We start from the raw sequence: 16909 nt of genomic DNA, 5'->3' as shown, positions 1-16909 counted from the left end.
TTGTTTACTGCGTGCGTGGGACTTCCAAGATGGCGTCCGCGGGACACAGTGTGTGTGGGTATTGGATAAATCGTCGTTTCCCTGTGTGGTAGGACGACCAGTCATGCTCTTGTAAAGGGAGGAAGAATGTTCATTGGAAGCTATGTCGTGGGTTCTGAGGGGTTGGGACCAGTCTGGGGTGTACACAACCCTGATTTCAATAAGGTGCTTTGGCCTTATACACACACACACACACACACACACACACACACACACACACACACACACACATCATATACGTTATAGCGACTTAAGCTACCTGTTAACGGAGTGTGAACTATCGTGTCGTAAAAACGGAGGGAAATGATGCATTTGATAACTCAATTTTGGTCGGTTAGGGTCCAAGTTAGGCATCTAAAATCAGGAATGTGGTTGATGGTCGCTTAGTGTTTTCGTGGTGGACGCTGGTTTAGGTGGATCCCAGGCGACTCTTCAGCCTCCCTTTACAAGCGATATCTCAGCTTGAGGTATCGCATGTAAGCTACTCTTCAGCCCACCGTAAAAACCTCTGAGATAACGTATATAAGTCACTTGTCAGCCACCCGTACAAACCCCCAGTGGTATCGCTCAGAAGAGGCTCCGTAAATCATAAGTGTAATGTGGATTTGAAAAAAAAAAAAAAAAAATGAATACAAACATTTCGTACCCCCTTGTTATCTTTTACAAGTTTTTTTTATTTCTGTTTTCAAGTAGTTTAAAAATTGGACGCGAGTGGCTGTGTTTGAAAGACCGGACTATAATTATTAGTCAAACTGAGCCGTTGACCTTTTAAGCACCGGACACTGAGAGCAGATGATTCACAAGCGGGCCAGCTGGTGTAGTGTCGACATTTTCCGTTATTGGGTTGAAAACTCAAGGCCTCTCGTTCAGTCACTACGAACCCTGTCAGCAATCGAGGTGAGGAGGAGGGAAGGGTGGGGGATGGTGTGAAGACCAGCCATGGACAACAACCCCCCCCCCACACACACAAACACACACACACACAAACACACGTCCCCTGAAGTTAGTTAGGGGTTAGGTAAGGCTTGATTACTTTAACTTTTGGCAGACTTTGTATAGAATTCGAGATGGCCTCGGGTAAGAGGGTCCCCCCCCCGACAGCGCTGGCACGACAGGCGCGCCAGAAATCGTAAAATACGACCACCACATGAAATCCCGAGATTCGATATGCACACGAGATAAGTTCTTGAAAGCATCCCGGACCCCCGAGAGTCTTGAGTACCTGCTGTCATGACGGACGCCCGTGTGGGACGCACGCACAGGTAGAGAGAAAAAAAAAGTTTCAGATGTGAACTGACCAAGTACCTACAGAGTGTACCATGCCAGCCAGGTTGTGTGTGTGTGTGTGTGTGTGTGTGTGTGTGTGTGTGGGGTGGGTGGGGGGGTTTGTGTGGGCCTGAGGGCTGCAGCTGGGGGGAGGAGGGGGGTGTTAGAGGACGGACACACACACACACACACACACACACACACACACACACACACACACACGCGTCCCCTGAAGGCCTCACCTGATGCCTATATATGCCATGCCTCACGCGTTGGTTTACCGCTGTATCGCTTCGTGTTGAAACGTCTTGCTGTGCCATATCGTGTTTCATTTACCATACGTGTCATGTGTGTGTGTGTTTCTTGTACCGTGTGCTGTTCTTGCTGTAGCAATGTGCTGTCTTTAAGCTGTACCGTGTAACTATATTGCTCGTACCATGCGATGTATGTGGTACCGTGTTGCTGCGATGCTGCGTTGCTCCATCAAGGAGCTCGTCCGGAAAAAGACGCGTTGAGAAGATGCAAGACGACCCAAGGAGTGTCCGCGTGAGGAAAGAAACAAATGTGGAACGGACCGGTCCAGTCCGCTCTGGGTTGCCCAGGTTTCGCCTCCTATCTGTGGGATGCGATGGCCTGTCGCGCTCTGGGTTTGGATTACCGTAACGTACCGTGTGTGTGTGTGTGTGACGTAACACGTCAGTGTGCTTAGGCGTTTCGAGTACCTGGTTTAAACGTTCGTAAATCGGTGGTTGTTTGTGATTCGTTGTGGCATAGCCCCCGCCGGCGATTGGACTGGCACGAGAACGCGCGCTAGTGGCATAGACCGACCGCTGGGAAACCAGTTTGGGTGTTATCGCAACGTAGCTAAAGTGAGGCGGATTCTGTTAGCTGTTTCTCTTCTTTTTTTTTTTTTCTGTGTCATGCCATTGTTAGCGGCTGCGGACTGCCTACCTGATTGATAGGATAGCATCATAATAAATTCAGCCTTCGTTTATGTAAGGGAATGTTACATCATCATGGGGTATTCGAGACTTTGCGTTGTCTACGGAGATGGGTTATTCTTAGTGGAGGTGTGTTACGTATCCCATATTGAGTACAGGGGGTCGGTCAGCTGCTGGCTGCATAATCGAACGAAAATTGGTCTTATTTTTCGGAAGGTATTACTTCTCGTCAGCGTGTTTTGATTGATGAGTGCAAGGAATATTGCTTTTGGAAGTGGTAGTGGCGGGAGAGAGAGATTTTTGGGAAGGAAGACTCCCATAGGAAACGTGTGGATTTATTAACGACAGTAAATTTAGACAGTGAAGAAGAAAACGTGGCTTGGGGTTGAGTGTGTGTGTGTGTGTGTGTGTGTGTGTGTGTGTGTGTGGTAAGGGGTGGGGGGGATGGGGATGCTTTTTGACGTGGTTAGTCTTAACGTTGAGTCTGGCGCTATCTGATTGGCTGTCAAGGTGACCCTTCCCAGCCAATTGTGCGCAGCCGTTCCTCCTGGATCGTATTGCGTCTACACTCTCTCTCTCTCTCTCTCTCTCTCTCTCTCTCTCTCTCTCCAACTGCCTCCACTCACTCGCTATGTTTTAATGAAAGCCAGAAATACGCGCTGTTGTAACAATGTTATTCTCTCTCGCATATATATATATATATATATATATATATATATATATATATATATATATATATATATATATATATATATCCCTCTCCCCTGCTAACTCTGGGTTGTAATGTTGTGGTTCCTGATCTCGGATGAAGCCATTGGTTAATTTGACTCGAGAGGATGACGATTTTAAGAAATATATTTGTGTATATGAGCGTAACCCTTAAACAAGTGGATTTCAATCCACTCGTTTAAAGGGTTACGATCATACTTATTGGGGTATTTTAGTTGCCATACTGTTTTAAGGGGTAGTTGTTCTAACTTTGAAGGGTTTTGATAACGTCGTGGTCAGGGGGATTTGATACAAGTCGTCGTGCTTCAAGTGTCGTACCTGTCGTGCTTCAAGTGTCGTACCGTCTTGCTTCAAGTGTCGTACCGTCTTGCTTCAAGTGTCGTACAGTCGTACTCAAGGTTAAAGCTTAATTGTCGGGAGTTAATCTTCCGAGAGCCAGTTGCGACGAAGATAACTGGTTTGAAGGACAAGAGCGTTGTCCGTACGCCTGTAGTATTTGTGTGTTCGAGTCTTGTTCTGCGGCTGAGGTTCGGCCCTCGGAATCCATGGTTTTGTATCTGTAATGCGTCGTGAAGGAGGTAAGATGTGCTCATTTATAGGGTAATTCAAACGCAGGATATTTTGGACAAGGTTGTTTGAGTAATTCTTTTGAAAGATTAGATTTTTCTTCGTATTATTATTATTTTTATCATCATTATTATTATTGTTATTATTATTATTATTATTATTATTATTATTATTATTATTATTATTATTATTATCATCATCATCATTACTACTACTACTACTACTACTACTACTACTACTACTACTACTACTACTACTACTACTACTACAACTTCTACTACTATTACTACTACTACTACTACTACTACTACTACTATTATTATTATTATTATTATTATTATTATTATTATTATTGTGGTTGTAGTTGCAGAAAATGGTGTGTGGCGTTTTCGTAGGGGAGTTTCATGTCTACGAAAGATATGTAGTTGCTTGTGTTATTATCTCGGCTTTTGGATGTTGGTTGTAGGCTACAACAAGACCTACAACCTCTTCTTCTGGTCGCTCTAGCAGGGGAGAGGGAGGAGGCTCCAGCAAGAGGTTGGTCGGTAAGTTGCCGGAGGGTTTGGTGGGGAGAGGGAGGGGTAGTAGACAGCCACCCCAGGATGGTGGTTGCGGTCACCAGAGCTACGCGAGATGGATGGGCTGAGTGGTTGTGGTTGTTAGCGACACGCTACCCTGGTTGTTCCAGCTCTTGGTGGTTGTGATTGCATGGCGGACGAGGTTGCGTTTGCTCTGGTTGCTCCAGAGCCTGGTCTTGGTGGTCGTCTGGATGGTCGTGCGTGCATGTTGTAGTCTCTCTCTCTCTCTCTCTCTCTCTCTCTCTCTCTCTCTCTCTCTCTCTCTCTCTCTCTCTTCTCTCTCTCTCTTCTCTCTCTCTCTCTCTCTCTCTCTCTCTCTCTCTCTCTCCATGAGACTTAAGCTTTGGTGTTTGGGATGATCTTTTCTTTTTTTTTGGTGTTGTTGTTATTGTTGTTGTTGTTTATCAAGGGGCAGGCGCAGGGGCGCGTTGTTTTTTGAGGGTGTCAAGGGAAGGTGTAATTCGGGGTTTGGTGGTGTGTTGCTACTGGGGTGGATATGCTTTACCGGCCACCTCCAAGGGCGTGGAAAAGGGGAGGAAGTCACCCGCTTGGGCTGAGAGAGAGAGAGAGAGAGAGAGAGAGAGAGAGAGAGAGAGAGAGAGAGAGAGAGAGAGAGAGAGAGGTGCGCTTTTGACACCTTGCGTCCGAAGAGGATGGAAGAACAACGAGAAAGAGGGGGAAAGAAGAAGAAGAAGAGAGGTGTTTGATTGGCGAAACACCGCGGTGAGCGGTAATGCTACTGTGGTATATATTGTGTCCTCACAACTTTGATGTTATTAGTGGCGGGTTATTGGCTGTTCTCTGCTCCATGGGTTAGGATGTTCATCTGATGAACAGGACGAGTGGTACGAGTGGGTTCTAAGTGGAACACGAGGGGATGAGGGAGTTAGCAGTGGAGGAAATAGAAGCGTGGGGTGGTTCATAGAGGGCCCTGGGGAGGAAGTAGTGTGGGAGGTGGGGAGAGAGAGAGAGTCGTGTGTTTCAGGGTCAGCGGGTTATTCAAGAAGGGGAGGGGAGGAGGGAGGGGAGGAAGGGGGAGGATAGTTGTGTGTGTTGGGGTGAGGTGGGGGGGGAAGTGGGTGGGGGGGTGCCTCTGATGTCATTATTACGACGTCCCTGTGTAACAACGCGGCCTATACCCCACCCCTGCCCGCCTCATCCCTGCCACTACCCCTGCCCCCCTACGCAGACGGCCTACCCCTGCCCCATCCCAAGACCACCCCTTCCCCCTCTCACCCACCCCACCCTTCATGACGCAAGGCCGGACTTGGATTAGATGTGGATATCTTTTCGTGAAGGAAGGGGGGGGGGGGGGCCTAAGCACCCGTGTATTGATGCTGCGTAGGGAGGAGAGCGTGTGTGTGTGTGTGTGTGTGTGTGTGTAGCCTTCACGGTGCCTCCAAGGGCATTCATTGGTTGGGTGGCTTAGGCCCGGTGGGGCTCCGGGTGGTGGGGTGGGTGGGGTGGGCTAGTAGAGGCCGCTTGGCCACCATGTCATCCCACTCTGTACCCCCTCTACACCGAGGCCTCCCAGTCCTTTTTTTTCTGTGTGTGTGTGTGTGTGTGTGTGTGTGTGTGTGTGTGTGTGTGTGTGTGTGTGTGTAATATCTGATCATCTACATCTTTCCTCTCTCACGACTGAAGTCGCTGGGCATGTCGTCTCCAGGTACGCGACGGTGTGGGATAGACTTTTGAATAGACATCTAAGGCGTGGGGGAAGGCCGTATGGTTAGGGTGTTCGAAACTGTTGGGGTTAGAAATTAAGTCTACGTGGAAGCCGTGTTTGGAGTGCATGTCATGCGTGTTCTCTCGTTGGTTTGGTGAGCTGGGGGGGTTCAGATATACGGGTTTATGCAAGTCCTGGAGACTTTTTTCTGTACTGTCAGGGCGTGGTATACACTTTGAAATGCAAATAGATACATAACGAACGGTTTGCTGAATTGAGGCAGCTGATATGTACAGTTGAGGAATTACGTGATTGGGGGTTCATTAATAGTTACTAGTTATTTAACCACGAAGGTGCTTAAGGGTATGTGTGTGTGTGTGTGTGTGTGTGTGTGTGTGTGTGTGTGTGTGTCTGTGTGGGTTTAGAAATCGTATAGATGATAGTAATAGTTGCGGCTCTAGTGGTGTCAGCAGTGGTGGGGGTGGTGGTGTTGGCTCTAGTGGTGTCAGCAGTGGTGGGGGTGGTGGTGTTGGCTCTAGTGGTGTCAGCAGTGGTAGTGATGGTGTTGGCTCTAGTGGTGTCAGCAGTGATAGTGATGGTGTTGGCCCTAGCAGTGGCAGTGGTGGCAATGCTAGCCTTGGCATTGCCACTAGTGGTGGCGACAGTGGTGGAGGTTCAAGGGAGTAGAGAAGAGCCAGTGGGTTGGTAACCTACCCACCTACACGTGGTCACGGGGAGGGAAGACCGGGGAGGGAAGAGCCATTGCGTTTGCAGGGAGTGAGAGAGGGAAGGAGGGAAGAGAGGGGGGGTAGGGGATGTTGTATGGGGTGTGTCATGTTACCTGCCCCAGCCTCAGCCTCAGCCTCTTCCTCCACCACCACACCACCGCCACCACACCACCACCACCACCACCACACCACCTCCACTCGTACCCTCGTCTCTCGTCCGCATCTTATCTCTCTTTTCCTTTTTTTTTTTTTCTTCTTTTTCTTATGTCTTTTTGAGGAATATGGTACGGGGGTTGCCCCCGTGTGGTCTTTCCCCTGCCGTCAATGGTCGTCTCTATTCTCATGATTATATTTGTTTCGTTTATGTTTGTAAAAACTCGGGATATCTTTCCATGTTCTGTATAATACTGAGGAAAACGGAGATTGATGTGAGGTGAATCAGTAGTGTTTTTGATGTGTTAGAACGTGTGTATATATATATATATATATATATATATATATATATATATATATATATATATATATATATATATATATATATATATATATATATAACACAATACCCTCCATCAACCAGGATTCTAACCCAGGACGGTCATAGCCTAGCGGTTAGTGTTCCCGACTACCACGCAAAAGATCCTGGGTTCGAATCTTAGCTGTTGGAGGGTATATTATACATTTTATGGAAGTGCACGTTCGTATGCACTATAATCGTGTATGTGTGGGTATATATATATATATATATATATATATATATATATATATATATATATATATATATATATATATATATATATATGCATGTGTATGTGGGTGGGTTGGGCCATTCTTTCGTCTGTTTCCTTGCGCTACCTCGCTAACGCGGGAGACAGCGACAAAGCAAAATAAATGAATAAGTAATATATTCCACCCAGAATCTTGATTCATGGGCCATTGGTCATTGTGCACCGTAGAAGTGCTGACCATATGCCTTGGTCGAGTGTGTTACATCCGTGATCTCACTTCTGCAGGTATTGTCCCGGCCACCTGCTCTCGATGGATCTGTCTCGTGACGTGTACCCCCCCCCCCCCCCCAAAGCACGCATACAACTGCTGCTGCTTCTGCTGCTGCTGCTTGCTGTAGTTGGTGTTAGAAGGACGGGTCCTCTCGAGGATGAGCCTGTTATGGTGTCTCGTTTGACTCCTTTCTTTTTCGAGACTGTGAAGTTTTCCCTCCGTGCTTTGTCCTCCCGTGTTCTCGTAACGTTTTGACCTTTTTTTGAGAGACGAGATTACAGATGCTTAGGCTTGGATCAATGCCCATTACGTTTCCTTGTCTTCCACACTCAATTCCTCGTACGGACGCTTTGTCACGGGTGCCCATGACGTACTTCGTATGTAAAAAAAAAAAAAATACAAGGTCATAGTCGGCGTTTTCTTGTGTCAGCCCTTGGAATAATGAACTTCTTTAGCGAGGTAGGTAGGTAGGGAGGTAGGTAGGTAGGTGGGTGGAGAGGTAAGTAGGTAGGGAGGTAGGTAGGGAAGAAGGTTGGTAGATAGAGAGGTAGGTAGAGAAGTAGGTAGGTAGATAGAGAGGTAAGTAGGGAGGTAGGTAAGTAGGTAGGGAGGAAGGTAGGTAGGTAGGGAAGTAGGAAGGTAGATAGAGAGGTAAGTAGGTAGGTAGGGAGGTAGGTAAATAAGTAGGTAGGGGGGGAGGGAAGTAGGAAGGTAGATAGAGAGGTAAGTAGGTAGGTAGGGAGGTAGGCAAGTAAGTAAGTTGGTAGGGAGGGAGATAGGTAGGTAGGGAAGTAGGAAGGTAGATAGAGAGGTACGTAGGTAGGTAGGGAGGTAGGTAAGTAAGTAGGTAGGGAGGGAGGTAGGTAGGTAGGGAAGTAGGAAGTTAGATAGAGAGGTAAGTAGGTAGGTAGGGAGGTAGGTAAGTAGGTAGGTAAGTAGGTAGCTAGGTGGGTAGATAGGTCATCCAGCTCCGTACCGTCGAACTGGACATTTTAATCGGTGTTTTATTACGTGGGTACCCGCCACCCAAGGGGGCCGACACGTACACGCGAAGTACGACGTTTCGAATCGCACGACAGGCAGCAGGGTGTCTGTCGGCCGGTGCCAGGTGTACGATGAGGGGGGGGGGGTCGAGAGACGGACACCTTGCTCTGTTGTGGGTTGTTCGTCCGTCGCAACCAGAGGTGTTCACACTTCCGGGGGGGGGGGGGTTATCGGAGGGGGTTGTAGCGGAGGTCGACCTTGAATGTGTTGTTGTGTGGTGGTGATGTCAAGGCCTGACCCACGACATGTCATCGGCTGGGGAACCACGCCACAGACGCGGCCGGCGCCAGCAGCATCATCCCTCCCCCCCCGCCCCTGTCGCCTTCGTCAGGACCCATCTGACGAAGGTGCCTGGCGTAGTCTGACGCGGCGGCTGGAGACAAGGGCAAGGACCTCTCTCCTTCCCGCTGTGTCTCAAGGACGCGAGTTCCTCCCACTTGATATTAACATTGAAGAATTAATCCGGTATTTCTTACACGTCGTCCACGGCAAAAGAAAACGGGATGATGCACGGTCGAGAAGGGGGGGGGGGGGGTGACATTGCTAGACGTAGTCATTCTTTTGAGAGTAAAGATTTTTATTTTTTTTTAATAAGGAGGCTGGAGAGGCTTGGCTTGCCTGGCTGGGTTACGTCCGGGTCGTTGTAATGATTTTATGTTCAGGGCTGGACGTTTGTAGGGGGGGAGGGAGAGAGAGAGAGAGAGGGGGGTGTAGGGCATTATTATCTGATGTCATTTTACTCACCCCGTCGGGAGGTAAGAGTGAGGTGGTGAGGCGATGGTAATGTGGTGGTGGGGGGGGGGGGGAATGTTTGTTGTGAGTCGTGTGTGTGTGTGTGTATATGAGGTGGGTCAGGGTTTGAGGCAGCCTGGAGATGAGGTTGTGTTGAGGGGGGGGAGGGGGTCGGTCGGTCGGTCAGGAAGCCATATTTGTTGTAATCAGAGGGGGGAAGGGGGGGGGGGGTGTTTTGGGGGAGGATAGAGTGATATTGTTTACCAGCCGGTCTGTGGTGTTGTGGTGGGGGATGGGGGAGATTGGGGAGGGGAGGGGGGTTTGGTTGTGTAGGTAAGATGAGTGTGAGTCGGTTCTGTGTGTGTGTGTGTGTGTGTGTGTGTGTGTGTGTGTGTGTGTGTGCGCGCGTGTGTGACGTCACCCTTACGTAAGGTGTGACACGGACGGGGTGGGGGGTGGTGGTGGTAGTAGTGGGGGGCGGGGGGGGGAGGAGGAAGGTGAAGGAGGGGAGGGGGGAGCGAGTGTGTGTCTGTGTGTGTGTGTGTCTGTGTGTGTGTGTGGCAAGGCTCTCCGCTGGTGGCAGTGAGTGTGCCGCCGTCAGCCTATCCTGCCGGACACCACAGCACCGTCAGCGCCGCCGTCAGAGAACTCACCACCCGCCACCCTCGGACGTGACTTACCTCAACCCCCACATACCGGTCCTCCCTCCTCCTCATCCTCCACCCCTCACCTCACCTCACCCCGCCGGCAGTAGCTGCGACTACTACTGCGCCTCCTGCAGTTAGCTGCTCCTCCTCCTCCCGGAGCGACCGTTCCTCCGTCGGGCTCCCAGCGTCGTCGTGCGTGGGGGAAACATACACTGTGGCGCCTGGTGTGTGATCTCAAGTGTTAACACAAGTGTTGGGGTGTTATCCTCGTGTCCAGCGGCCGGCTGGGAGGTGGCCTACATAACTACCCAGGTAGAAAATAATATATATATATATATATACGATATATATAATATACACACGTGTGTCGCGTGCGTGTGTGTCTGTGTCTCTGGGCTGGAGGGAGAGGTCGCGGCGCTGCTGCTGCTGCTGCCCTGACAGAAAACGTCATGCAGGCGTCGCCAGTGTACCCGCCGTGCGTGCTGCCCCCTTCCTTCGCGGCGGCCTACTGTAACTTCCAGCAGTACCGGTACTCCGGGTACCCGTGGCAGAACATCCACCCCCAGTTCAACCCCCACGTACCCGCCAAGCCCGTGGTGGCACCCCCGCCACCGCCACCGCCACCGCCGCCACCGCCACCGCCACTGCCGCCGCCGCCGCCGCCAAGCCACTACAGTCAAGGTAAGGTTACCTCAGCCAACAACAGCGACAACAACAACAACATCAGTTACCCCCCTCCTGTATTATTACCTCCACTTCGTATTATCTCCAGGTCTCTCTCGGGTCTTATCTCTCTCGCAAGGCCCCGAGCGAGACTCGTCTCGCTTCCCTCCTCATATCTCCCTCACCCTAATCTCATTCCCTCCCATCCCACTCCCTCCGTCTCACTCCTCCACGTCCATTCCCTCCCCTCCCTCTTTCCTCTCGTCTCCCCCACACCCCTTCCTCGTCTCTCACTTTCTTCTTGACTTCCCCTCATCTCCCCTCTCGTCTCTCTCTCTCCCCTCATCTCTCCCCTTCTCATTATATTCGTCTAACTTCCCCCTCCCCTCATCTCCCATCCCTTTTTCCCCCTCATTTCCCTCCCCCCGCCCTTCGTCCCGCTTATCCCCCCTCCCCCCCTCATATCTCCCCCCTTAGCCTCACCTGCCTCTTCGTCTCCCCACTCCCCTCCCTCGTCCCCACCACCACCACCACCGCCTTTCTGCCCACCAACCTCCTTCCTCTCCCCTGTAAACAGTTGACGTAATATCATTGGAGTTGACTGAGGCAGACCCGCTGCCTATGATATATAACTTGTTAGAGAGGTTGGAGGGAACAAGGCGCACCACGTTTGTCCCTCCAAGGGGCATTGTAGCTGCTGCACCTCAGCTCTCTGGTGTTGGAGGTGAGGAGGCAGGTTCGAGGTAGTGTTGGAGGTGAGGAGGTATAAGTTTGGAGGTAGTGTTGGAGGCGAGGGGGCAGGTTGGCGGTAGTGTTGGTGATGAGGAAGCGGGTTGGAGGAGAGGAGACAGGTTGGAGGTAGTGTTGGAGAGGAGGAGACAGGTGGGAGGTAGTGTTGAAGAGGAGGAGACAGGTTGGAGATAGTGTTAGAGGAGAGGAGTCAGGTTGGACATAGTTTCGGAGGTAAAGAGGCAGGTTGGTGGCGGGGAGTCAGGTTGGGGGTAGTGTTGGAGAGGAGGAGACAGGTTGGAGATAGTGTTAGAGGAGAGGAGTCAGGTTGGAGATGGTGTTGGAGGTGAAGAGGCAGGTTGGTGGTGAGGAGTCAGGTTGGGGGTAGTGTTGGAGAGGAGGAGACAGGTTGGAGATAGTGTTAGAGGAGAGGAGACAGGTTGGAAATAGTGTTAGAGGAGAGGAGTCAGGTTGGAGATAGCGTTGGAGGTGAAGAGGCAGGTCTGTGGTGAGGAGTCAGGTTGGAGGTAGTGTTGGTGGTGAGGTTCCGGGGGAAACCCCATAAGAATCTTTATAATGACAAGAGGCCAGCTGGCCGGATCTCTTGCGTAACACTGTGTTGTTATTATTATTATTATTATTGTTATTATTATTATTATTATTATTATTATTATTATTATTATCATCATCATCATCATCATCATCATCATGAGAAGGAGCTGGGGGTAGTGTGGGCTGGAGCTGTGGGGGTTGTGTGGGCAGGAGCTGAGGGGTAGTGTGGGCTAGAGCTGTGGGTGTAGTGTGGGCTAGAGCTGTGGGTGTAGGTGGGCAGGAGCTGGAGTAGTGTGGGCTGGAGCTGTGGGTGTAGTGTGGGCTGGAGCTGGAGCAGTGTGGGCAGGAGCTGGGGGTAGTGTGGGCAGGAGCTAGGGGTAGTGTGGGCAGGAGCTGAGGGGTAGTGTGAGCTGGAGGTGTGAGGTAGTGTGGGCTGGAGCTATGGGGTAGTGTGTGCTGGAGCTGTGTGGGTAGTGTGGGCTGGAGCTATGGGGTAGTGTGTGCTGGAGCTATGGGGTAGTGTGGGCTCGAGCTGTGAGGTAGTGTGGGCAGGAGCTATGGGGTAGTGTGTGCTGGAGCTGTGAGGTAGTGTGGGCTGGAGCTGTGGGGGTAGTGTGTATGTGTGTGTGTGTGTGTGTGTGTGTGTGTGTGTGTGTGTGTGTGTGTGGCACGTCAGCTGGGTGGAGGAGGGTGTGTCGGCATCGTATGATAATAGGACTAAATATGTTCCCTCATGATAACACCAGGGAAGCCACTCATCATGTCCTCGCTGATGCCATACTTTCCCACATATCTCCACATATTTTTATAACATAGCCACATATTTTTATAACATAGCCACATATATTTTATAACATAGCCACATATTTTTTATAACATAGCCACATATTTTTATAACATAGCCACATATATTTTATAACATAGCCACATATTTTTATAACATAGCCACATATTTTTATAACATAGCCACATATATTTTATAACATAGCCACATATTTTTTATAGCATAGCCACATATATTTTGTAACATAGCCACAATTTTTTTCTAACAGCCACATATTTTTTTTTAACATAGCCACATATTTTTTTATAATATAGCCTCATGTTTTTTTTATAACATAGCCACAATTTTTTTGTAACAGCCACGTAGCTGCTTTTTTTTTTTTTTTTTTTTACATAGCCGCATATTTTTGTAGCATATCCACATATTTTTATAACATAGCTGCACATTTTTTATAACAGCCACATATTTTTATAACAGCCACTTATTTTTATAACTGCCACACATTTTTATAACATAGCCGCACATTCATAACATAGCCGCACATTCTTTTTCATTTCATAACATAGCCACATATTGTATTAACATAGCCGCATATTTTTTTATAGCATAGCCACATATTTTTTCTATGCTGGGGTAGTGGCACGGGTGACTGAAGCCCTCATCAAAGGTCATCTCATAAACTCTCTCTCTCTCTCTCTCTCTCTCTCTCTCTCTCTCTCTCTCTCTCTCTCTCTCTCTCTCTCTCTCTCTCTCTCTGCGTTATGAGATAGTCATGTTTTTCGATGATGCTTTTGTGTGTGTGTGTGTGTGTGTGTGTGTGTGTGTGTGTGTGTGCCCAAGAGTCACAAAGCCGGACGATTTGGCTTTCCTCCTCCTCCTCCTCCTCCTCCTCCTCCTCCTCCTCCTCCTCCTCCTCCTCCTCCTGATGTAAGTTCAACACGTCGCCGATACGACTTGAGTGTGCTTTTTGCTGAGGTAAATATATGTCGATGGTTTACAGCGGCAGTAGTACTGCTCCTGCTCACACGTGGGGTGAGAAGTATCGTCTGGACCACACTGGAGTAAAGATGAACCATACTGGAGTAAAGATAAACTACACTGGAGTAAAGATGAACCACACTGGAGTAAAGATGAACCATACTGGAGTAAAGATGAACCACACTGGAGTAAAGATGAACCATACTGGAGTAAAGATGAACCACACTGGAGTAAAGATGAACCATACTGGAGTAAAGATAAACCACACTGGAGTAAAGATGAACCATACTGGAGGAAAGATGAACCACACTGGAGGAAAGATAAACCACACTGGAGTAAAGATAAACCACACTGGAGTAAAGATGAACCACGCTGGAGTAAAGATAAACCACACTGGAGTAAAGATGAACCATACTGGAGGAAAGATGAACCACACTGGAGGAAAGATAAACCACACTGGAGTAAAGATAAACCACACTGGAGTAAAGATGAACCACGCTGGAGTAAAGATAAACCACACTGGAGTAAAGATGAACCATACTGGAGGAAAGATGAACCACACTGGAGGAAAGATAAACCACACTGGAGTAAAGATAAACCACACTGGAGGAAAGATGAACCACACTGGAGTAAAGATAAACCACACTGGAGTAAAGATGAACCACGCTGGAGTAAAGATAAACCACACTGGAGGAAAGATGAACCACACTGGAGTAAAGATGAACCACACTGGAGTAAAGATAAACCACACTGGAGTAAAGATGAACCACGCTGGAGTAAAGATAAACCACACTGGAGGAAAGATGAACCACACTGGAGTAAAGATGAACCACACTGGAGTAAAGATAAACCACACTGGAGGAAAGATGAACCACACTGGAGTAAAGATAAACCACACTGGAGTAAAGATAAACCACGCTGGAGTAAAGATGAACCACACTGGAGTAAAGATAAACCACACTGGAGTAAAGATAAACCACACTGGAGTAAAGATAAACCACACTGGAGTAAAGATGAACCACACTGGAGTAAAGATAAACCACACTGGAGGAAAGATAAACCACGCTGGAGTAAAGATGAACCACACTGGAGTAAAGATAAACCACGCTGGAGTAAAGATAAACCACGCTGGAGTAAAGATGAACCACACTGGAGTAAAGATAAACCACACTGGAGTAAAGATGAACCACACTGGAGTAAAGATAAACCACACTGGAGTAAAGATAAACCACACTGGAGTAAAGATGAACCACACTGGAGTAAAGATAAACCACACTGGAGTAAAGATAAACCACACTGGAGTAAAGATGAACCACGCTGGAGTAAAGATGAACCACACTGGAGTAAAGATAAACCACACTGGAGTAAAGATAAACCACACTGGAGTAAAGATGAACCACACTGGAGTAAAGATAAACCACACTGGAGTAAAGATAAACCACACTGGAGTAAAGATGAACCACGCTGGAGTAAAGATGAACCACACTGGAGTAAAGATAAACCACACTGGAGTAAAGATAAACCACACTGGAGTAAAGATGAACCACACTGGAGTAAAGATGAACCACACTGGAGTATAAAGATTAAATTTTGATATGACGGGCCAGACATGTGTGTGTTTGTGTGTGTGTGTGTGTGTGTGTGTGTGTGTGTGTGTGTGTGTGGTTTTTGTCTCTCCCTGACTGACTGACCTCCGCACACACACGTACTATCTGAACCACATTTGGACAAAGATGAATTTTTTTTGTATTAGATGAGACGGCACGGGCAGTTGTGCTCATGATTAAGGCCATCCCATTAACGCTATATATATATATATATATATATATATATATATATATATATATATATATATATATATATTATCCCTGGGGATAGGGGTGAAAGAATACTTCCCACGTATTCCCTGCGTGTCGTAGAAGGCTACTGAAAGGGGAAGGAGCGGGTGGCTGGAAATCCTCCTCTCTCGTTTTTTTTTTTTTCCAAAAGAAGGGACATAGAAGGGGGCCAGGTGAGGATATTCCCTCAAAGGTCCAGTCCTCTGTTCTTAACGCTACCTCGCTAAGCGGGAAATAGCGAATAATGTGGAAGAAAGAAAAGATATTGGAAAGTATTACAATTTTGCTCGTGATCAAGTATATTCCCGTGAGTCCACGGGGAAAATGAAACACGATAAGTTCCCAAGTGCACTTTCGTGTAATAATCACCTTATCAGGGGAGACACAAGAGAGAACTATAACAGTCAGTTGATATACATCGAAGAGCCGAAGCTAGGACGCCATTTGGTAAACATGCGATTGTCTTCGATCAACCCCTAGTGGTGGATGAAAAGCTGGGTTGACTGTGGGCCGACTGCCGCAACCAGGATGCGAACCTGTGCGCTCGACCCTGGGCGGCCCATGAATGCTTCACGGTCGGGAGGGCTAACCGCTACATCAAGGTAATCAAGAACTAGGACATCATGTGGCTCAAGGGCCGTACCGTCGTACTCAAGGGATCGTACCGTCGTACTCAAGGGTCGTACCTTTATACTTAAGGGGTCGTACCTTCGTACTCAAGGGCTCTTACCGTCATACTCAAGGGCTCGTACCGTCATCTTCAAGGGCTCGTACCGTCATCTTCAAGGGCTCGTATCGTCATACTCAAGGGCCGTACCGTCATACTCAAGGGCTCGTACCTTCGTACTCAAGGGCTCGTACCGTCATACTCAAGGGCTCGTACTATCGTACTCAAGGGCTCGTGCCTTCGTACTCAAGGGCTCGTACCGTCATACTCAAGGGCTCGCACCATGGTACTCAAGGGCTCGTACCGTCATACTCAAGGGCACGTACCATCATACTCAAGGGCTCGCACCGTCGTACTCAAGGGCTCGTACCATCGTACTCAAGGGCTCGTACCGTCATACTCAAGGGCACGTACCATCATACTCAAGGGCTCACACCGCCGTGTTCAAGGGCTCGTACCGTCGTACTCAAGGGCTCGTACCGTCGTACTCAAGGGCTCGTACCGTCATATTCAAGGGCTCGTATCGTCATACTCAAGGGCCGTACCGTCATACTCAAGGGCTCGTACCGTCATACTCAAGGGCTCGTACCGTCATACTCAAGGGCTCGTACCGCCGTACTCAAGGGCTCGTACCATCCTACTCAAGGGCTCGTACCGCCGTACTCAAGGGCTCGTACCGTCATACTCAAGGGCTCGTACCGTCGTACTCAAGGGCTCGTACCATCATACTCAAGGGCTCGTACCGCCGTACTCAAGGGCTCGTAC

At 48.7% G+C, this 16909-nt stretch overlaps 1 protein-coding gene across 6 annotated transcripts in view; it reads left to right on the top strand.

Moving 5' to 3' along the window:
* Positions 1-16909, top strand: part of LOC139762708 (thyrotroph embryonic factor-like) — a 258351-nt gene that overhangs the window by 55616 nt on the left and 185826 nt on the right. The window contains exon 1 of one of the 6 annotated variants that reach the window (XM_071687703.1): positions 9866-10614. The exons of the other annotated variants lie outside the window; for them this stretch is intronic. Within the exon in view, the coding sequence (XP_071543804.1) occupies positions 10383-10614 (232 nt within the window). The 5' untranslated portion in view covers positions 9866-10382. Of the gene's footprint in view, positions 1-9865; positions 10615-16909 lie in introns of those variants that run through there. 6 annotated transcript variants of the gene reach the window in all.

Source organism: Panulirus ornatus, chromosome 44 (assembly GCF_036320965.1).
Source record: "Panulirus ornatus isolate Po-2019 chromosome 44, ASM3632096v1, whole genome shotgun sequence".
In the NCBI taxonomy this organism is placed as follows: Eukaryota; Metazoa; Arthropoda; class Malacostraca; order Decapoda; family Palinuridae; genus Panulirus; species Panulirus ornatus.
The sequence above is the reverse complement of the archived record's forward strand: the minus strand, read 5'-3'. Positions and strand labels throughout refer to the sequence as shown.